The sequence below is a fragment of the Citrus sinensis genome, chromosome 3 (assembly GCF_022201045.2).
Source record: "Citrus sinensis cultivar Valencia sweet orange chromosome 3, DVS_A1.0, whole genome shotgun sequence".
NCBI lineage: Eukaryota > Viridiplantae > Streptophyta > Magnoliopsida > Sapindales > Rutaceae > Citrus > Citrus sinensis.
Genome location: NC_068558.1, coordinates 40,131,824 through 40,155,902, shown reverse-complemented (window position 1 = coordinate 40,155,902; position 24,079 = coordinate 40,131,824). Strand labels below are relative to the sequence as shown.

Sequence of the window (24,079 nt, the reverse complement as noted above, 5' to 3'; positions counted from 1 at the left end):
GTTTATAGAACCAAACTTAATGCTAATGGTTCTGTAAACAAATTCAAAGCAAGGCTGGTTGTAAAAGGGTATACTCAACTATTTGGTGTTGATTTTTCTGAAACTTTGGCACCTGTAGCACAGCTGGACACCATTAGATTGCTTTAGCACTGGCAGCACAAAAGTAGTGGAAAATCTACTAACTTGATGTAAAATCAGCCTTTTTGAATGGCTATTTGAATGAAGAAATCTTTGTTGAGCAGCCTAAGGGTTTTGTTGCAGATTCGAAGAAAATATATTTGTTAAAAAAGGCATTATATGGCTTGAAGCAGGCCCCAAGAGCCTGGTACAGTAGGATTGATGATCATTTGCTGAACACAGGCTTTAACAAGAGCATGAGTGAGTCAACTTTGTATATTAAAGTAATTAATCATGAATTGATTGTTGTTTCACTTTATGTTGATGATTTGCTTGTCACAAGAAGCAATGAAGAATTGATGAAGCAATTTGAGGTTCAAATGATACAAGCATTTGAAATGATTGATCTAGGAGATGGTTTTCTTTCTAGGTTTGGAGATTCAAAAGTTACAGTAAGGGATCTTCATTGGACAGCAAAAATATGCTAAAGAAGTGCTAAAGAAATTCAACATGGAGGATTGCAAGTCAGTATGTACTCCTTTGGGTCAAAATGAGAAATTTAGTAAAGATGATGGTGCTGAAAGGTTGATGAGGCATTATATCGGAGTAATATAGGTTGCTTGATGTATTTGACAGCGACAAGACTTGATATAATGTTTGCTGTAAGTTTACTATCCAAGTATATGCATTGCGCAAGTGAATTGCATTACAAAGCTGCTAAAAGTGCTTAGGTATATTAAGGGAACTTTAGATCATGGAATAAAATTTGAGAAGGCAAACAAGCTGGTCTTACATGGTTTTACTGATAGTGATTGGGCAAGATCATGTGATGATATAAGGAGCACATCAGGCTACTTGTTTAGTCTTGGTTCAAGTTGTTTCTATTGGAGTTCAAAGAAGTAAGAAATCATAGCTCAGTCTACTGCTGAGGCTGAGTATGTCGCAGCTGCTGCTACATTCAATCAAGTCTTGTGGCTAAGGAAGCTTATGACAGATTTGAAAATGATTCAAGATGATGCAACTAAAATCTTTATTGATAACTAAGCTGCCATAATAATTTCTAACAATCCAGTGTTCTATAGGAAGACAAAACATTTCAAAATTAAGTATTATTTTGTTAAAGAAGTCCAAGAGAATGGTGAAGTAAGGCTTGTGCATTGTAAAAAAGAAGATCAACTAGCTGACATTTTAATAAAAGGGACTGTCAAAATCTAGATTTGAATTGTTGAAGAAAAGAATTGGTGTCTGCAGCAAAAATAGAAAGGAGTGATGACAATGCTATATTTACGGTAGGATTTGAGCAAAAATAAAATAGCAAGATATGATTATGCCGTCAATAATATCCTGCAAGATTGTAGAAATTTTTTTTTTTTTTGAATTTTATGATATCAGATATATGTTAAAGATATGTAGGCAAATTTTTTGGCTTTGTTTGTTTCTTTTCTTTGTATAAATTCAAATACTGCAGCAATGAATGATATGCAATTTTAACAGCCCCAATTTTCTGTGTTCTCTTTTCTTTGTTTAAAACCAACAGAATTAAGGAACTCAAGCAACGACTTAACACAAGTCTATACATTTTAGTACTATTCGATATGAACGTGATCTTATTCTTGCGCTTACATCTTTCAACAGCAATGAGCACATGATGCGCACACATGCAAATATGAACGAAATAGGAGGAGAGCTGTTTATGTCAATAGTTGCTCGCATGACAAGAAACCATCCCGTAACTTGTCTTTAAAACTCACTGTAGATGGAATCGGTATCAATCTTCCCCTGACAAGAAATGGTCCCATATTAACCTCAAGTTGTCTTTAAACCCATTGTTTATGGAATCAGTATCAGTCTCCCCGTCCTGACAATTAAAAAGTAATAAGAACATGTTAATGAAAGATGAAAGATATCAAATACAAAACTAATTTTGCATGAGCATGGGGACAAAGCCAATCATGACACATATTTATGTTTCAAAACACTACTCCTGGGATTGAAGCAATTAACAAACTCTAGCTACTCTTCCAATGGTGATTGTAAAACAAAGTGCAAGACACACACGTAAGACTTCTAAGTCATAAGCTGGAAGCTCAGTTTTGAAATCACATTTACTCCAATTTAGGCAATAGCTAAAAAGTCATTTGTTACTTACGACAGAATAAATAAACTAACAGAGAGGGATAACTGTTTAACAACTAAAATGAGTTCATAAAGATTATACACTAGAATCTTGCTATTTCACTGTTAAAAATATTCTCGTTCAAACTTTTTTTTTGGGGGGGGGTAAAGCAATCTACAAGAAAATACCCATCAAATAGTAAAAATTGAAAATTATAATTACAGCTCAAAATAAAACTTCAATAAGAAATGTGTGAAGATACATGCATTAACCTTATGATGTAACAGCAAGAATTTCAAGCTCTATATAATCATACACAAAGATAGCAGATCACGTGATAAAGTTAAAGCAAAAAGCAGCAAATACCTGAATCTCCGAAACTATTCTTCTGAACTTTAGATTAATCTCGATTGTAGCTACCCCAGTTCCAGTCTTGAAACGAAATCGATCAACATTTATTACCTTGAGCTTTAGTGATGGGCTTTTATATGATTTAAGTTCATGGTGCCAAACCCCAACAACTGTGTAATTCCCGGAATATGACTTGCCCATGGGCCATATTAACCCACCCTTTACCTTAGGATCTGGGATGGCTGAATTAATCAGAATTCTAATGTTGTTCATTTCATCATCCTGCAAATTTTACAATTACAGTTTCAGCATGGAATTCATTTGCTAGGCCTACATAGAAAATATAAGATATAACTCAAGATTGTTTTCAGCAATATAAAATAAACATGTACATTCGCACAACAGATTGAGAGCACACACGCACCCCAACAACAAGAAAAACCTTATATTTAACTTTTGTTTTAATTCTAATTGATGGTAACTAATTTTGAAAATCTAATGATTTATTTATCATTTAATTTTTAACATATGTAAGGTTTCTGATATCAAGGAAAGGGCAATGCAGGACTAAAGTTTAACCGTTTTAAGCTTGCCATAAATTTGTTTTTTCAACCCTTCGAAAGTAAACTTTTGATGATGAAAACACAGATATAAGTTTAAGATTTCCTTATTTTCCCTGGTCTTGAATTTTTCTTCCTCAGCATCTCTAACGATGAGGATTCTAATGAGCAATAACCAAATAAAATAAAAAGAGAAAAAAATGAAGGGGTAACTTAAAAGTCTAGGGAAAACAGGCGCAAACTAGCAGATTAACTTACAGAGAGGGCAGATAAGGTACTCCTTGTATATAGTGCCAACCTCAGGTCTAGATCTTCATCAAAACATACAATATCAGCTACCATGTGACGAACTTGGTCTAGTACGACCTACAAGAAAAATGTTCATATTCAAGATGACACTCTTCACAAAACAACAATAAATAATTAAAAAATAATAAAAAATGACTACCATCAGATACTTGATAGTTCCGGTCCTCTGGATGTCATCATACTCAAATGAAAAAGATTACTGAAATCTAAATTCCATGATGCTGAAAGGAACTCCTAAACATTGGCATATTCAGTTAGGTCCATAATCAGCAGTATTTTTGTAATTTTATATTCGCAACTGTAATGCAATACATAGTTTATTGGTTTAGACATTCAATTATTAGTTAACTGCTAACTTAAATCAAATTTTAATTGGTTTATAATATTAACTAGATCTTTCCTTATCGAATTAACAAGCCTCTTCCTCAATCAGAAGTATATTCTTACTCATTGAGAATTTTCTTCTTCATTTTAAATTCTTTTCCTCAAAATTGAGATTATTCCTGCAGAGACTTCAAAAAGGTCTGGGTGAGGCATAAAGGTTTCATCTCATTGTTAATGATTATTGCGTTTATTTGGTACCTCCTTTATAATCACAATGAAAAGGTTATATTCAAACCCTCAACTATTCAATTCAATTCATCAGAAGTCTTGTTGCAATGTTTAAACTAGCAAAATGTCCCCTTAAAATACAGGCAACACACACAAGATTCAACCCATTGTCCATAAATAACAGTTAGCAAAATGCAGAAGACTTGCCTTATAGAGCTCAAGCTTTTGATCTTCGTTAACAGTACATTTACATGTAATATGTCGTGTGCCGTCATACAACTAGACAAGAAGGGGGAAAACAATTAATGGCTAATTAAGTGAGAGATAAAAGAAACTTGATCGTGAATGTTTAGCAGAAGAACTACCTTTACATTGTAAATATCCTTGCACTCTACAAAATCAACCCCAATTTTTGGCACAACTTCATGTACAATTTTCTCCACGTATGCAGCGGGGACAGGTGTGTTAAAGCATCTCCTCAGTGGCTTCAAAACAGTTTCAGCAACTTGACGTTCGGTTGCACTTTCTAAGCTCGGTAAATCGTTCCTGCATCAAGATGAATGATATAATAATTATTTCTTTGAGCAACTTTTGATAAGAAAATTAATTGAGGTTTCAAAGGTGTGATAGAAGAATGGAAATACGGGATACATATAGCAACATTTTTATTGTAAGAAATAGGCCAAGCAAAGGTATAGTTTGTTGTCCCAATGAAATATCAAACAATTAAACTTGGCCATGGCAACAGATGGATTTGTTTCCTGGACCAGAAATGTATAAATACTAAACAATGGATACATTTGTTTCCAGCGGCAACTACTAAAGCCAAAGCCAAATTCTAGATGCCATGGAAGCTTCCACGAGAAGTCTGAAAGAAGTGCATGCACTATAAGTCATTGATCTAGGCATTTTCTTTTTCCTTTTATTTTTTAATAAATCTTTTCCTCTCTGGCTTTTACAAGCAATGTTAACTTGTGTCCCTGGTTTGGAGATCCGATTTACAGTCATCCGTTGATGGCGCTAGGGTTAGCGGTAAAGTTCGTAATTTTAGCTGCCAGTACTTATATGACCACAAGATTTCTGTCAGATTTTAGTGTGAATATGCATATTCGTTGCTATAATTTCAAAGTCAAAAGAAAGGAAAGGAATGATCTAACTCAAAACATTCAAGCTGTAACAGCAATGGAACCAGATCACATACTCATCGAAAAGAATATTGCCAAATCTAGCACACATTTTTGGTTTTTCCTCCATTTCGTTCTTGACAATGTTACAAGCACTCAATACATCTGGCCATACATTTTCTGCTATCGATTCCCATGGGCTTCTTGATGTATTCGCACACGCTATATCATTATCTACCAACCAAAAATCCAAATGTCAACATAACTAAAGTTAACACCTGCATAAATCAAGAACAAAAGTAGAACATATCTAACATAAAACTAAAAATGCCAACCACTAACCTCTGGCCAGATTAATGGTCACTGATCTTTTATGCTCATCAGGCTCCTCTGGAAACTCCTCGAAATGGTCAGAAGAAATACTGTTATTACTATCCAAGCCACAGACAAACAATCTGTGCACGGCATGGTCTCCATACTCAATGTAATTTGAATACGCGCCTGTGTCATTCTTGGATGATCCCAATTTTAATTTTCTGTTGAATATAGGCTCAAGCATCTCCGGAACTGGAGATGGCCTCTCGGGGTCCTTCAAACGCCTCAAATGTGGTGGAATGTAAGCCATCGTGATAATATTAACTTCACACTACCTTAAACGACACAAGAATAATAAGTAGTATTTACAGAATTTTGTAAATTGAAATCACTATCGCAGTACTGCCCGATAAACAAGCAACCAAAGTACTTGGGAAAAATGAATGAAACGTTTCAGTAATGCAAGATCAGAACTAAAACAAACATTCTCTAAAATAAAAGAAATTCGGAAAAAGGACAAAAGTTAAAGATACCGTACAGGCCAATTATGAAATAATAAAAAAAAAAACTAAATGAAATTACACAAGTATCATTTATTACAACATTTGATACAATGAATTAATCCTGTATAAAATGAATATAACAAAATAGTAAAATATTAAGTTATTCTAGCAAATGATTTTATCTCAGTAGACAGAGCTAAGCTAACCAGTGGAAACAGTGAAACGAAAGCTAAAAAGAACCCACCAAAATCATCAAAGAAATTCACACGACAAGTACCCTGAAACAAAGCTGTAGTCAAAATATAATAAATTGAACAAAAATTGATAAGATGTAAACAACAATACTAACCAAAAATTTTAAAATTGCTTCCTAGTGTTGGCTGTTGGTTCAGCTGATCATCAGACGTGGGTATATATATACACAAAGAAAAAGAAAGCATGTATCAAATATCAATACATCTCCTTCTTGCACAAGTTTTGAAGTGTGCTTTTTGAGTTTTCGTTTCTTGCTTTGGAAAAGGCATCTCCTGCGCTGGCAAGGAGACTCCACTTTAATGTAATATGTGAAAAAATTTACTAATTCTCCAATTTACTAATTTAATTAAATTTTAACCGGACATCATCAAGGACCTTTCTGTCAATTGCCACATTACTGACAGACAAGAACCTTTCTCATTTATTTATTTACTCTTAATCGCTCCTTATTAACTAAACGATCACTATCATTAAAAAAAAATCAAAATTAAATTTTAAATTCTGATATTAACAATTAAACCAGTTTCTTTTATTTTATTTGTTATTAAATTGATTTTTTTAATCTAAATTTAAAAAATAAAATGAGACTAAAAGAAAAAAGAAAAAAAATAAGGAGAGAATCATAATGCATTACCGATTAAGGTTGGGGAGAAAACTTTTCTCCAAAATAGACCTGCAAGTGGATCCCAAGTGATTCAAGCAATGTCATTAATTTTGAAAGACAGGTCTTAGTCTACAAATTTGTACTAGTTGTTGATATTTATTCACACATGAAAAGGTAAAATTTGAAGTTCAGAATGAGAACTACTCCAGCAAAGATTTAATAAAAGTGCACACATAATTAGCAAAAAACCATTTGACACACACATCATCCTATTTACATCTTTCCACAGCAGCAAGTACAGGATGCACCCAAATGCAAACATCAACCCAGAGTAGGGGAGAGCTTGCAATCTGTTGCTCATGTCAAAAGCTGCTCGCATGACAAGAAATGATCCCATATTAACCTTAGGTTGTCTTTAAACCTACTGTTGATGATGAAATCTGCTCGCCCTTTGCCCGAGCAGATCGTTCCACCAACGCTTGTATGTTCAATGGAGAGGATGCTGCCCTATGTCTCCTTCAACAACTGCAAAAGCTCCAGGGATTGGAATCACTCTTTTTTCCTTCTTTCTAATCTTGCACTCACAACAATGGATCAGAGACGTCGGTGGTTTTACCAGCGTAAACCCTCCGATGCGTATGTTAGCACAAGGTGTTTACGGGAAAACTATGTAATTTAAATTGTCTGATCTCTTATAATGTTCTCAAAGATTTGTATGAAATATTATCTGGTTTCAATTTGGCAGAGTTTTCACTTTTCTCTCAATTTTTTCATCCTTTTTTTCATCGGTTCCTCCACTTCTTATAGCTGTTGTCCCACGTTTCTGTATACTCTTCATGCCCCCCCTTTATCGGGTAATGGCAGCCCCTCATGGGTCTCTAACTACTGGATTGTGGGTAAACGTGGGATGCCATATCTCTCTCAACGATTCGGGGCATAACGAAACTGTCGCGATTTCGTGAAATCGTGTGCCCTTTCTTCGGGTGATGAGTATATGGTCGGTATATGTCTCTGGTCGGTATATTCCTCTGGTCGGTGCTCATCTCTAGTTGGCACATGTTTGTATAAGGCGTTTTACCAGGGCTCTTCTCGTGCCATTCAGCTGAAGTGATTCGCCTCGAGGTGGGAGATGAAGGCATGGCTGAGCTGGTGCTTTTTATTACTTTACACCCACTGTCAACGGAATCAATATCAATCTTCCCATCCTGATAATTGAAATAAAAAGTAATAAGCGCATGTTAATGACAGACGAAACTAAGCTAATAGAACACTAAACAGGGTTCTTGCAGATAATATGTTCAATTAGCATTTCGATCATGTGCCCACCCATGGCGATTTGTCATTAGTGGAGTTGTGTTGTGGGGCCCGCAGCACAATACAATACAAACAGCATAGTAAATCCCCGATGATCTTCCCCCCCCCCCCCCCCCCCAAAAAAATAAAAAGACTCTTTTTCCAGCATCAAATAGTAAAAACAGAAAATTACAATAAATTATGAAGATAAAATATGCATTAACATTATGATGGAACATAGAGAATTCCAAGCACTATGTAATCATATACAAGGATAGCAGGTTAAGTGATAAAAGTTGAAGCAAAAAGCAGCAAATACCTGAATCTCTGAAACTATTCTTCGCAACTTCAGATTAATCTCAATTGTAGCTTCCCCAGTCGCATTCTTGAAATCAAATTGATCATCATTTCTTACCTTGAGCTTTAGTGATGGGCTTTTATATGATTTAAATTCAGTGTGCCAAACCCCAATAACGCTGTATCTTTGCCCAGAATATGACTTCCCCATGGGCCATCTTAACCCACCCTTTACCTCCGGATCCGGAATGGCTGAATTTGAAACGACCCGCCCGAACTCCACAGGGTGAATCTAACTGCAAATCGAATATGTACTTTAAAATCTCTATAAAATCAATAAGAACTTGCTCGTCGAATATAATTATTAACGACAATTTAAGCCTCAAAACGCAACCTTAAACTGCAGTGGAAGAACTTAAGGATAATTATGCCAAACCACATACTTCCTTAATTCAGGTCCTTCTCGTCACTCATCATAAATATTTCTGCAAATTGAACCATAATAAACTATAATAAATACAAAACTCAGTAAGCAAACCAATTTTTCATATATCAAAATACATACATACATATAAAAATGCAAATGAATTATGTGCCACGGTATTCGAAAATATTGTAAAACGAATCATCAAAATCTCATTTTATCATTTTCAAACTTTCGCATTTTCTTTCAGATCACTTGAGCTACATTAATTTAATTACCGCTTAGTACGATGCTCACTTAACTTTCATAAATCCACGTAAACATGTCCCTCGCCCACACAACACAACATACAGAGTGTCCTCCACTAAGCATGTAATATCCCAGTTCTCTTAAGGGTATTTAAGTCTTTTTAGTTTTTAGTGATCATTTCTACCCTAGTATAAATAGAACAAGATGTCTTTCCATTAGGAGAGAGAGAGAAAGCGAAATCGGCTAAGAAAAAATATGACAGATAAGAAAAAAAAAAGAGATGGAGAGAAAAGAGAGAAAAGAAAAAAAAAATAAGAAGAAGTAAGTCTTATTCTTTGTTCTGCCATGAGCAATACATGAGATGAAATTGCATAATTTGAATTGGGTATTGTTGAGAGAAGATTTGGATTTGGAGATAAGTTTTAATTCATGGTTTTTATTAATTTGTTGTGGAAAAGCATGATTGCACTAGAAGTAGAAACCTAAGATTTGACAAAAATATAATGACAGTGAATTATTATGAAAATCCTAGTAATTTGTAAAAATTGATTTTGATTTTGATTTTTGGATATGTTAAACTAGACATCATTTAAAATGTTTTGAAACTTGTTTCAAGTTAATCGGATAAGATTTCAATTAATTACAATTTTTCAAATTCAAGTTTGAAAACCTGAAAATTTTTTATTTCAGTGAATTACAAAATTATTTTTACTATAGCTATACTTTTTAAAAAATTATGAAATTTGGATCAATGATTTTTATATATGTCTAGTATGATTTAATAAATTTTCATGATTTTATGATAAAGAAATAAATTATTTTTTATTTTTAAAGCAAGTGTGTTCAAAACAGAAAATTATTTGACAACATTGATGATGTCTGGAACGTCAATTATTTTCAATAGTTTTTTAAGGAATCAAACTATGAAATTTTACCAATGAACTTTCAATATGTCAACTTATGGTCTATAAAATTTGAGATTTTTCTAACGAGGGAATAATTTATTAAAAATTGGAAAATATGGCCTATTATGTTTTGAGGGCCGATTATTGAGGACATTTGAGGTTGAATTTATGAGATATTTAAATTGAGATAGTTGAGGATATTAGAGTTTATGATTGAGACTTGATTATATCTTATGAGAATTTTGTTGATGATTTTATGTTGACGATATCAGTATGCATTTGTTACATGATAATATCAAGATAAGTAAACTAAACTTCAAAATGAATCACAATAAACAATATATATGTTTCATTTGTGTGAAAAGCCTATATTTGATACGTACTAATGTGAATTTATATGTCTCTGCTCATGTGTTTATGTGACGTGTTATTATGTGTTGAGCGTGATTACGTTCATGTGCATATGTATGCGTGAAATTTCATTGGCATAAGCACGAAAATGCATTAAGTTTTCTATGAGTGAGAAAGTGAATTTTAGCAAACGAAATTTCTGCTTTATGAGATTTTGTATTGAGGGTCACCTCTTAAGACTATACATGGACCATGTCTTGAGGGCTAGAGAGCTGCAAAGTATCATATATAGTGCAAAGTACCACGCACAGGACAAAGTGCCACAATTGCAAAATATATATTTTATTGAAAGAAAATGAAAAAGTTTGATAGTGACAAAAATAGAATTTTATGAATTTGTTTTAAGTACTTTGGAAAAGATCATGGCATATCATCTATTGCATTATATATAAGCATGTATGTATTTTCGTATAGGAAAAATTAATTTGTTTATTGAGTTTTGTACTAATTATAGTTTATTGTGATTCAATTTTTAGAAATTAGAATTGATTTATGTGCGAAGAGGGCTTGAATTGAGGACGATAGATGGTTTGGTCAAATTTTTAGATAATTTCGTTGCCTTTGAAGTTTGACTTATTATCGATTGTAAGGAGATATCAGTTGTAAAGAGTTTTTTTTTTTTTGGATAGATTTACGTTCGGAATTTGGACTAGGATGTTACAAAGCGAGTAACGAATTCAAGCATCCAAGCCAAAAATTGTAAAACTCACTTTCTTTCTTCAAATTTCGTATGGCAAAAATTCATTTTCTCATTCATAGGAAACATAATGCATTTTCATACTAATGTTAATAGACATTCACACATACATATGCCCATGTCCATAAACACACATAACACATAACAACACACCATATTAACACATTACATAAACACGTGGACAAACATACAAATTTATATCCGTACATATCAAAATAGATTTTTTAAATATGTCAAACATATACATATTATTTATCATAATTCATTTAAAAATCTAATTTACTTACGCATTCTCAAGTAACAAATGCAAATAGATATCACCGACCTAAAACAAATAAGAAAATCCTCATAACATAAAATCAAGTCATAATCATAATTTCAATGTCCTCAAATTTTTCAAACACCTAAACATAATCTCAATTGCCCCTGAAATCTCCAAATCACAAGTTATCAAATTATCCTCGAAATCATAATTTATCAAACTATCCTCAAATTTTTATCTTCCAAATTAGAATTACTGAAATACTCACAAAATTAAAAATTTATGAAATTACCCTCAAATTCAACGATGACCGGAATTCATGCGACGGTGACCAGAAAGGTCGGGATAGCAGGTTCATGCCTTGCTGAATCCAGCGGTTGCGTCGATGTGCTCCGACACGCGGCGACGGCGTCGGAATCTAGCTCGACAGTCGTGAGCACCTCAACAATTGGCCGGTAGCAAATCGGTGGCTGCCGGTGAATGTGGATAGTCGGAAATGAAAGGTGGTGATGTGAGGAGTAAAAACGAGCCGTTGGCGTGGCCGGAAACCAGCCAAATCGCGGCGAACAGAGGCGGCGATTCCGCGGTTCTTAACGGCTTCGATCGGTGGCTTTTTGGCTGATTTTCCGATGGAAATGACGAGCGAAAATAACCAGCGGCTCAAGGTATTTCGATCGATACCTCCCTTGGTCGGTGGGGTGGTCGGAAACGGAAACAGTGCCCGGGTCGGGTTTGCGGGTTTGGGTCCGGTTTTGCGGGTAGATTTGACAGCTTCCCCTCTTTCTCTCTCTCACGTGTGAACATGCCTTTCCTTTTTTTTTTTTTTTTTTAACATACGTTACAGAATTTATCAGGTTTCTAATGCAGTTCATTTCGTCATCCTGACTTTTAAAATTTCAGTTTGATCATAGAATTCATTTGCAGGGACTGCTTACGACTCAAAATTGTCTTCAGGAATTAAAATGAAAATGTAAATTCCTCCCAATAGATTGACAATCCATACAGATACTAAACGGACAATAATTTGATTAAACGAGCTTTTATCTCTTTTTTTTTTTTAATAATTTGGTATGTGATGTGCTATGTATTAAACAATAATTGTACATAAAATGTAATTTTATTATAAATTTTAATTTATATGCTTCGTGAATAATACATAAACTACATAAAATTAAGCAGATTAATGACACCACACTGGGACAACGTGATTCACTGTAATCGGATAATGGAAGCAATGTTAATTTGGTTTTTGGCAGCTAGCAAGACAACTTTTTGCGTGGTGAATGCTTAAGAAACAATATAAGAAACAAAAACGTCAGATTACGTAATGCATGGCATTCTAGAGAATGCAATAATTGAACTTTGAAGAAGAGGAAGTGGAAGAAGGAGAAGAAGAAGATCGAAACAAGCCCCAAGTCAATCAATGCTAATCGGACATGGGGGATTTTCTTTTCTTGCTTTGGGAAAGGCATCACCATTAGTCCCAATGAGACTCCACTTTAATGTGAAATGTTTGCCTTCTAACCAACAGTTTAAAAGTAAAAGTTAAAAAAAAAAAAAAAGCACCGACACACAAAATGCTGATTGAATATTTAAAAAAAACACTTTCAAAATAAAAATTGAAAGTGAGACCGTTTTGGATGAGTTTACTAATCTAAATAAATTTTAACCAGACATCAAGGACCTTCTAACAAATTACCATATTATTAGTGGGTGCGATTACATAAGAGGCAGGGAGAAAATTGTTCTTCAATATACATTTGCCAGTGGATCCCAAGTGATTCAAGTATGTCACTAGATAAATTTTGAAAGACGCGTCTTAGAAATAAAATCAAACTCTATAGTTACAAGCTGTTAATATACATTCCACACATGGAAAATATAAAACACTCTACACAGGAAGTGCCAAACTTATACCAAATACAACTATTATACGGGAAAAAAACTGAGGTAAAAACTGGATCAGAATGAGAATTTACATCTTTCAATAGCAATAAGTACATGATGCACACGCATGCAAATACGAACGAAGTAGAAGGAGAGCTGTTTATGTCCAAGGTTACTCGCATGACAAGAAATGATCCCATATTAGCCTCAAGTTGTCTTTAAAACCCACTGTAGATGGAATCAGTATCAATCTTCCCATGACAAGAAATGGTCCCATATTAACCTCAACTTGTCTTTAAACCCATTGTAGATGGAATCAGTATCAATCTCCCCGTCCTGACGATTAAAAGAGAAAAGTAATAAGAACATGTTAATGAAACATGAAAGAAACCAAATACAAAACTAATTTTGTATGAGCATGGGGACAAAGCCATAGGAAATAGTGAGCAATAACAATCATGAAACATATTTATGTTTCAAAACACTAATCCTGGGACTGAAGCAATTAACAAACTCTAGCTCCTCTTCCAATGGTGATTGTAAAACCAAAGTGCAAGACACACACATAAGACTTCTATGTCATAAGCTGGAAGCTCAGTTTTGAAATCACATTTACTCCAATTTAGGCAATAGCTAAAAAGTTATTTGTTACTTACGACAGAATAAATAAACTAACAGAGAGGGACAACTGTATAACAACTCAAATGAGTTCATGAAGATTATACATTAGAATCTTGCTATTTCACTGTTAAAAATACTCTCGTTCAAGCTTTTTTTTTTTTTTTTGGGTACAGCAATCTACAAGAAAATACTCATTAGATAGTAAAAATTGAAAATTATAATTACAGCTCAAAATAAAACCTCAATAAGAAATGTGTGAACATATATATGCATTAACCTTATGATGTAACAACAGCAAGAATTTCAAGCTCTATATATTCATACACAAAGATAGCAGGTCACGTGATAAAGTTAAAGCAAAAAGCAGCAAATACCTGAATCTCCGAAACTATTCTTCTGAACTTCAGATTAATCTCGATTGTAGCCATCCCATTTCCAGACTTGAAAAAAAATCGATCAACATTCATTACCGTGAGCTTTAGTGATGGGCTTTTATATGATTTAATTTCACGGTGCCAAACCCCAACAACTGTGTAATTCCCGGAATATGACTTGCCCATGGGCCATCTTAGCCCACCCATTACCTTCGGATCCAGGATGGCTGAATTAATGAGAATTCTAATGCTGTTCATTTCATCATCCTGAAAATTTTACAATTTCAGTTTCATCATGGAATTCATTTGCTAGGCCTACATGGAAAATATAAGATCATTTTTGGCTTATAACTCAAGATTGTTTTCAGCAATATAAAATAAAACAGATTGAGAACACACACGCACCCCAACAATAAGAAAAACCTTATATTTAACTTTTGTTTTGATTCTAATTGATGGTAACTAATTTTGAAAATCTAATGATTTATTTATTATTTTATTTTTTACATATGTAAGGTTTCTGATTTCAAGGAAAGGGCAATGCATGACTAAAGTTTAACCGTTTTAAGCTTGTCATGTATTTGTTTTTCTCAAACACAGCTATAAGTTTAAGATTTCCTCATTTTTCCTGGTCTTGAATTTTTCTTCCTCATCATCTCAAACGATGAGGATTCTAATGAGCAAAGACCATATAAAATAAAAAGAGTAAAAAATGAAGGGGTAACTTAAACGCCTAGTAAAACAAGCGCAGAGTAGCACATTAACTTACAGGGAGAGCAGATAAGGTACTCCTTGTATATAGTGCCAACCTCAGGTCTAGATTTTCACCAAAACATACAATATCAGCTACCATGTGACGAACTTGGTCTAGTACGACCTACAAGAAATATGTTCATATTAAGGGTTAGACTCTGCACAGAACAAGAATAAATAATTAAAAAAAAATGACTACCATCAGATACTTGATATTTCCGGTCTTCTGGATGTCATCATGCTCAAATCAAAAAGATTACTGAAATCTAAATTCCATGATGCTGAAAGGAACTCCTAAACATTGGCATATTCAGTTAGGTCCATAATCAGCAGTATTTTTGTAATTTTATATTCGCAATACATAGTTTATTGGTTTGGACATTCAATTATTAGTTAACTGCTAACTTAAATCAAAATTTAATTGGTTTATAATATTAACTAGTTCTTTCCTTATCGAATTAACAAGCCTCTTCCTCAATCAGAAATATATTCTTACTCATTGAGAATTTTCTTCTTCATTTTAAATTATTTTCCTCAAAATTGAGATTATTCCTGCAGAGACTTCTAAAAGGTCTTAGTGAGGCATAAAGGTTTCATCTCATTTTTAATGTTTATGGCATATATTTGGTAACTCCTTTATAATCACATTGAAAAGATTACATTCAAACCCTCAACTATTCAATTCAATTCATCAGAAGTCTTGTTGCAATGTTTAAACTAGCAGAAAGTCTCCTTAAAATAGAGGCAACACACACAAGATTCGACCCATTGTCCATAAATAACAGTTAGCAAAATGCAGAAGACTTGCCTTATAGAGCTCAAGCTTTTGATCTTTGTTAACAGTACATTTACATGTAATATGTCGTGTGCCGTCATACAACTAGACAAGAAGGGGGAAAACAATTAATGGCTAATTAAGTGAGAGATAAAAGAAACTTGATCGTGAATGTTTAGCAGAAGAACTACCTTTACGCAGTATATATCCTTGTACTCTGCAAAATCAACCCCAATTTTTGGCACAACTTCATGTACAATTTTTTCCATGTATTGAGCAGGGACACCTGTGTCAAAGCAGTTCTTCATTGCTTTAAAAGCGGTTTCAGCAACTTGATGTTTGCTTGCACTTTCTAAGCTCAGTAAATCGTTCCTGCATCAAGATGAATGATATAATAATTATTTCTTTTAGCCACTTTTGATAAGAAAACTAATTGAGGTTTCAAAGATGTGATAGAAGAATGGAAATATGAGATACATATAGCAACATTTTTATTGTAAGAAATAGGCCAAGCAAAGGTATAGTTTGTTGTCCCAATGAAATATCAAACAATTAAACGTGGCCATGGCAACAGATGGATTTGTTTCCTAGACCAGAAATGCAGCAATACTAAACAGTGGATACATTTGTTTCCAGCGGCAACTACTAAAGCCAAAGCCAAATTCTAGATGCCATGGAAGCTTCCATGAGAAGTCTGAAAGAAGTGCATGCACTATAAATCATTGATCAAGACATTTTCTTTTTCCTTTTATTTTCTTTTTTAATAAATCTTTTCCTCTCTGGCTTTTACAAGCAATGTTAACTTGTGTCCCTGGTTTGGAGATCCGATTTACAGTCATCCGTTGATGGCGCTTGGGTTAGCGGTAAAGTTCGTAATTTTAGCTGCCAGTACTAATATGACCACAAGATTTCTGTGAGATTTTAGTGTGAATATGCATATTCGTTGCTATAATTTCAAAGTCAAAAGAAAGGAAAGGAATGATCTAACTCAAAACATTCAAGCTGTAACAGCAGTGGAACCAGATCACATACTCATCGAAAAGAATATGGCCAAATCTAGCACACATTTTTGGCTTTTCCTCCATTTCGTTCTTGATATTGTTACAAGCACTCAATAAATCTGGCCATACATTTTCTGCTATCGATTCCCATGGGCTTCTTGATGTATTCGCACACGCTTTATCATTATCTACCAACCAAAAATCCAAATGCCAACATGACTAAAGTTAACACCTGACATAAAATCAAGAACGAAAGTAGAAGATATCTAACATAAAACTAAAAATGCCGATCACTAACCTCTGGCCAGATTAATGGTCATTGATCTTTTATGCTCATCAGGCTCCCCTGGAAACTCCTCGAAATGGTCAGAAGAAATGCTGTTATTATTATCCAAGCCACAGACAAGCTTTCTGTGTACGGCATGGTCTCCATACTTGATGCCATTTGAATACGCGCCTGTGTCATGCTTGGATGATCCCAATTTTAATTTTCTCTTGAGTATAGGCTCAAGCATCTCCGGAACTGGAGATGGCCTCTGGGGGTCCTTCGAACGCCTCAAATGTGGTGGAATGTAAGCCATTGTGATAATATTAACTTCACACTATCTTAAACGACACTAAGAATAATAAGTAATTACAGAATTTTGTAAATTGAAATCACTATCGCAGTACTGCCCGATAAACAAGCAACCAAAGTGCTAGGGAAAAATGAGTGAAACGTTTCAGTAACGCAAGATCAGAACTAAAACAGACATTCTCTACAATAAAAGAAATTTGGAAAAAGGAAAAAAAGTTAAAGATACCGTATCATTCATTATCACATTTGATACAATGAATTAATTCTGGATAAAATGAATACAACAAAATAGCAAAAGATTAAGTTACTCTAGCAAATGATTTTATCTCATTGGAAAGTAGCTAAGCTAACCAGTGGAAACAGTGAAACAAAAGCTAAAAAGAACCCACCAAAATCATCAAAGAAATTCACATGACAAGTACCCTGAAACAAAGCTGTAGTGAAAATATAATAAATTGAACAAAAATTGATAAGATATAAATAACAATACTAACCAAAAATTTTAAAATTGCTTCCTAGTGTTGGGTGTTGGTTCAGCTGATCATCAGATATATACACAAAGAAAAAGAAAGTCAGCATGTATCAATATATCTCCTTCTTGCACAAGTTTTGAAGTGTGCTTTTTTTAGTTTTCTTTTCTTGCTTTGGAAAAGGCATGTCTTTCGCTGGCAGGCAAGGAGACCCCACTTTACTTTTATATGTGAAAATTTTAACTAATTCTCCAATTCACTAATTTAATTAAATTTTAATCGGACATCATCCAGGACCTTTCTATAGATTACCATATCACTGACAGCCAAGAATCTTTCTTATTCATTTATTTATTTCACTCTTAATCGCTCCTTATTAACTAAATGATCACTATCATTAAAAAAATCAAAATTAAATTTTAAATTCTGATATTAATAATTAAAGCAGTTTCCTTTATTTTATTTACTATAAAATTAATTTTTTATCTAAATTTAAAAAATAAAATGAGACTAAAAGAAAAAAGAAAAATTAAGGAGAGAATCATAATGCATTGCTGATCAAAGCGGGGGAGAAAACTTTTGAAAGAGAGGTCTTCGTCTTACAAACAGAATTAACCTCAGGTTAATTCTAGCTGTTGATATTTATTCACACAGAAAAAATAAAACACGAGAAAAAAAGAGGTAGAAAGTGGACAAAATTTGAAGTTCAGAATGAGAATTACTCGAGCAAAGATTTACTACAAGTCCACACATAAATAGCAAAAAACCATTTGACACAAACATCATCCTATTTACACCTTTCCACAGCAGCAAGTACAGGATGCACCCTAATGCCAGCATCAACCCAGAGCAGGGGAGAGATTGCAATCTGCTGTTCATGTCAAAAGCTGCTCGCATGACAAGAAATGATCCCACATTAACCTCAGGTTGTCTTTAAACCCACTATAGACGGCAGCAGTATCAATCTTCCCATCCTGACAATTGAAATAAAAAGTAATAAGCGCATGTTAATGAAAGACGAAACAAAGCAAATAAAACACTAAACAGGGTTCTTGCAGATAATATGTTCAATTAGGATTTCGATCATGTGCGCGCCCATGGCGATTTGTCATTGGTGGAGCTGTGTTGTGGGGCCCGCAGCTCCGCCAATGAACACCCACCACCTGTGACTGGATCGGGACTCATTTAAATTACAGTAACGTGTGAAGATCGAAGATGCATTAACATTATGATGGAACAGAGAGAATTTCAAGCACTATGTAATCATATACGAGGATAGCAGGTTAAGTGATAAAAGTTGAAGCAAAAATCAGCAAATACCTGAATCTCTGAAACTATTCTTCGCAACTTCAGATTAATCTCAATTGTAGCTTCCCCAATCGCAGTCTTGAAATCAAATCGATCAGCATTTCTTACCTTGAGCTTTAGTGATGGGCTTTTATATGATTTAAATTCAGTGTGCCAAACCCCAAAAACTCCGTATCTTTGCCCAGAATATGACTTCCCCATGGGCCATCTTAACCCACCCTTTACTTCCGGATCCAGAATGGCTGAATTTATCAGGTTTCTAATGTAGTTCATTTCGTCATCCTGAAAATTTTAAAATTTCAGTTTGATCATAAAATTCATTTGCGGGGACTACTCAAAATTGTTTTCAGGAATATGAAATGAAAATGTACATTCCTCCCAATAGATAAATTAACACCGGACATAAATCAAGAACGAAAGTAGAACATATTAAGATAAATTAAAAATGTATACAGACCACTAACCTTTAGCCGGATTTTTGGTCACTAAAACTAAGGGCTTTGCTCCTCTTTTATGCTCAACAGACTCCTCTGGAAAGTCCTCAAAATGGACAGAAGAAGGAAAGCTATTATCACTATCCAACCCACAAACAAACCATCTTTGTACGGCACGGTCTGCGTACTCGACGTAATTTACTTCATGCCTGCATTATGCTTGCGTGATCCCAAGTTTAATTTTCTGTTGAATTCAGGCACAAGCATTTCCGGAACTGGAGTTGACCTGTTGGGGCCCTTCGAATGCCGCTTATGTGGTGGAATGTAAGCCATTATGATAATATTAACCGGATAAGGATCCTCTTCTCATCTGATCTTTATTTATTAATATGATTGATGGTTAATAAATGATTAACTTGGTACCAACTTAAACCACGCTAGAGGTAATAAGTACTTACAGAATTTTGTGAAATGAAATCACTATAGCAATATGGCCCGATAAACAAGCAACAACAATACTTGGGAAAAATGCATGAAACGTTTCAGTAACCCAAGATCAAAACTAAAACAAACATTCTCTAGACAAAGAGAACCCTTTTTTTTTTATAAAAAAGAAAAAAAGGGAAAGAAATCCTACTGGTCAATTATGAAAGAAGGAAAGAAAACTAAATGAAATTACTCGTGCATCATTTATGATAACATTTGATACAATGAAATAACTCCACATACAATCACATAATAATATCGCAAACGATTAAGTTATTGAAGCAAATAATTTTATCTTAGTAGAAGAAGCTAAACTAACCAGTGGAAACAGTAAAATATGAGCTTAAAAGAACCCACCAAAATCATCAAAGAAATGCACATAACGAGTACCCCGAAGCAAAACTGAAGTGAAAATATAATAAATTGAACAAAAATTCAAAATAAATAAAGAACAGTACTTACCAAAATTTTTAAAATTGCTTCCTAGTGTTGGCTGTTGGCTCAGGAGCTCAGCTGATATTTAGACTTACACACACACACACACATATATATATATATATATATATATATATATATAAAGCAGCATATCTGCGTATGTCACTTGCACAAGCTTTGAAGAGGGCTTTTGAGTTTTTTTTTCTTGCTTTAGGAAAGGCATCTCCTTCAGTCGCAAGGAGAGACGTCTAACCAACAGTTTAAAAGTAAAAGAAAAGAAAAAAAAGAAGCACTGATATATAAAATGCTGATTAAATCTTGACAAAAACACATTCACAATAAATATTCAAAGTGACACCGTTTGGATGAGTTTACTAATTTAAATAAGTTTTAACTAGAGGTGGCCAATGGGCTGGACGACACGAGGCATGACATGTGTCCGTACAGCACGGTACGACACGAGCACATTTTAGTGAGCACGTGGCACGGCATAACACACACGTGGGCTAGGCCGGGCTTAGAGTTTAGGCACGTGGGCCTTAAAAATACGGCATGATTAGAGATGTGCCAAAGCACGGCACGCGAAAAAACACGCAATAAGCACGTTTCATTTTTTAATGAAAGTAAACTTAAAATTTTATGATTTTATAAATAACTTGAAATTGAATCTTTTAATATATTTTATTAGCTCAATTTTTTAAATTTATTTAGTTCTTAGTTTCAAAAAAAATAAAATTGATTTATGTTTATAATTTATTAAATAAATAATTGATATCATGATTTTATAAATGTGCATTAATATTATTATAAACTATGATATATGACTCTACGTAATTCCAAGTTAACAATTAAGTTAACCATTAAAAAAAATTATTATTGTTGTTGTTGTTAAGTACTAAAAAAGAATTCTAATATAAAGTCAAACTTAATAATTAATATTACATTCTCTTATTATTATTGAATATGAACTTGAGTTTTGAGTTCTTTATTCTATTAAAATTGAATAAAGGCACATGGATCCAAAAAAGTATATAGGCTTAAAAAAATAAGACAATAAGTTGGCATGCGCTCTTAAAAAACTAAAAAACGAAAAACTTAGTGGACTTTTTTTTCTTAGGCACAACACGACACGCCCCAGGACACGACACAAGTGGGCACGACACGTGTGCTGGGCCAAGTCTAAGTAAAAAAAAAATTAAGCACGGCACAAAACGCATAGTGGGTACGACACGACACGAGCACGAGTGGGCTTCCTTTGATGGGCTTGGGGCGGCACGGCACGGCCCATTGGCCACCTCTAGTGTTAACCAGACATCAAGTACCTTTTAACAAATATTATTAGTGGGTGTGATTACATAAAAGGCAGGGAGAATACTTTTCCCCAATATACATTTGCAGGTGGATCCCAAGTGATTCAGGTATATCACCAGATTAATTTTGAAAGACATAACTTAGAAATAAAATCAAATTATATTGTTGCAGGCTGTTGATATACATTCCATACATACAAAAATTTACACAGGAACTACCAAGCTTAGACCAAATACAACTATTACACAGAAAATTAAAAAAATTGAGGTAAAAACTAGGTCAGAATGAGAATTTGATGACAATGTTATATTTGCTGCAAGATTTGAGCAAAAATAAAACAACAAGATATGATTATGCTGTCAATAATATCCTGCAAGATTGTAGGAACAATTTGTTTTTTAAATTTTATGATATCAAATATATGTTAAAGATATGTATAAATTCCTTTGTTTGTTTCTTTTCTTTGTATGAATTCAATACTGCAACAATGAATGATATGCAATTTTAATAGCCCCAATTTCCTATGTGTTCTCTTTTCTTTGTTTAAAACCAACAAAGTGGTTTTAGAGCTCATATTCTTAAAGGACATGTAATGTGTGAGTAAATCCAAAGAGGCTTCCTATACTAAATCAAGCACTTAGCCTTCAGTCTAAAATTCAATATGGGAGGAAATGGTTTCTTATCTGCTCCTCTAGTTTTCACAGGTGAAAATTGTCAAATATGGGCTGTGAAAATGGAATCATACCTGCAAGCATGCGACCTATAGGACTTGGTGGAAGCAGATCCCGAGGATCCACAATAGCTCATATGAGGAATAACAGGGATGAAAGAAAAAGGAGACAGAAGGCCAAAATATGCATCCACTCTGCAATTTTAGAGACAATTTTTACAAAGATCATGACTTGTGAAACAACAAAACAGGCATGAGATATTTTGAAGTAAGAATATCAGGGGAACGTCAAGACAAAACAAATGCAGGTCCTGAACCTGAGAAGGGAATTTAAAATGCAGAAAATGAAGAAGACAGAAATAGTTAATGACTATAAATATAAGTTGATGATAATTGCCAATAAAATTAGAATGCTAGGGGAAGAGTTTTTTTTTATAGAAGGGTTGTAGAAAAGATTATGGTGACCTTGCCTGAGAGATTTGAATCTAAAATCTCTTCACATAAAGAGTCCAGAGATATGTTAACAATAACATTGGTAAAGGTCAATGCACTACAAGCTCAAGAACAAAGGGGAGCTTACAGAAATGACGAGAGAATTGAAGGAACATTTCAAGTGAAAGAGGTTGATCAAGCTCAAAGAGGCGGCAAAAAAAAAGAAATAATGGAGTAAGAAGAATTACAAGAAAAGGGAAAGCAGCATCAATGAAGGCAACAAGTGCAAACACTCCCCATGTCCTCTCTGTAAGAAAACCTCTCATTCGCAAAAGAAATGTTAGTTTGGGCCTGACATTCAATGCAAGGCATGCAAGCAAATGGGGCATATAGAGAGGGTGTGTAAAAACAAATAGCAAGAAGGACACCAAGTTCAAGCAACAGAACAACAACAGGATGAGCAATTTTTGTTGTATATTATTTTTCGAGTAACAGTTCATGTGATGACTGGCTTATAGACAACGAATGCACAAATCACATGTCTTTCGATGAATCTCTTTTCGAAGAAGTAAACAAGTCAGAAGTGTCAAGGGTTAAAGTTAGGAATGGGCAGTATATTGAAGTGAAAGGTAAATGGACAGTTGCAATAAAAAGCTTAGCAGGTATGAAGTTAATTTCTGATGTATTACTTGTTCCTAAAATTGATGAAAATCTGTTCTCTGTAAAAATGAACAGCAAAAGTTTTAGCTTAAATTGGAACAAAGATGAATTTAGTGCATATCAATGTACTCTGAACTAGGCTGAGTTATGGCATAAGCGGATGGGGCATTTTCATTATTTTGCATTAGATTACATGCAGAAAAATGATCTTGTGCGAGGATTGACTTTCAATAAAGGAGGAGCATTAATGTTTGGAGTTTGTTAGTTTGGAAAGCAAGCTAGATTGCCATTCCCTGTTAATAAGGTATGGGGAGGAGTTGAAAGGCTTTAGTTAATCCACACAGATGTTTGTGGACTTATGAGAACTGCATCCTTAAATGGTAACAAGTACTTTATGGTTCTTATTTATGATTTTAACAGAATGTGTTGGGTTTACTTTCTCAAACAAAAGTTTGAAGTTGCTAGTTTGTTTTAGAAGTTTAAAACATGAATTGAAAATCAAAGTGGCTGTAAAACTAAGGTGATTAGGTCTGAAAATGAG

General features: G+C 34.0%; 1 protein-coding gene across 44 annotated transcripts in view; it reads right to left on the bottom strand.

Annotated features, from left to right (window-relative positions):
- LOC102624505 (uncharacterized) overlaps positions 1–24,079 on the bottom strand; it is a 66,745-nt gene that overhangs the window by 20,330 nt on the left and 22,336 nt on the right. For 4 of the 44 annotated variants that reach the window (XM_052438365.1, XM_052438340.1, XM_052438325.1 and 1 more), the window contains 5 exons: positions 17,054–17,357; positions 5,207–5,363; positions 4,371–4,551; positions 4,213–4,284; positions 3,403–3,510 (listed from right to left, as the gene is read on the bottom strand). In XM_052438365.1, the coding sequence (XP_052294325.1) occupies positions 3,403–3,510; positions 4,213–4,284; positions 4,371–4,551; positions 5,207–5,363; positions 17,054–17,357 (822 nt within the window). Of the gene's footprint in view, positions 1–1,653; positions 1,976–2,548; positions 2,867–3,402; positions 3,511–3,592; positions 3,688–4,212; positions 4,285–4,370; positions 4,552–5,206; positions 5,364–5,471; positions 5,776–6,882; positions 7,228–13,068; positions 13,568–14,226; positions 14,494–14,520; positions 14,542–14,995; positions 15,104–15,787; positions 15,860–15,945; positions 16,127–16,786; positions 16,944–17,053; positions 17,358–19,122; positions 19,219–24,079 lie in introns of those variants that run through there. The other 40 variants (XM_052438332.1, XM_052438324.1, XM_052438360.1 and 37 more) reach the window with 37 other exon arrangements.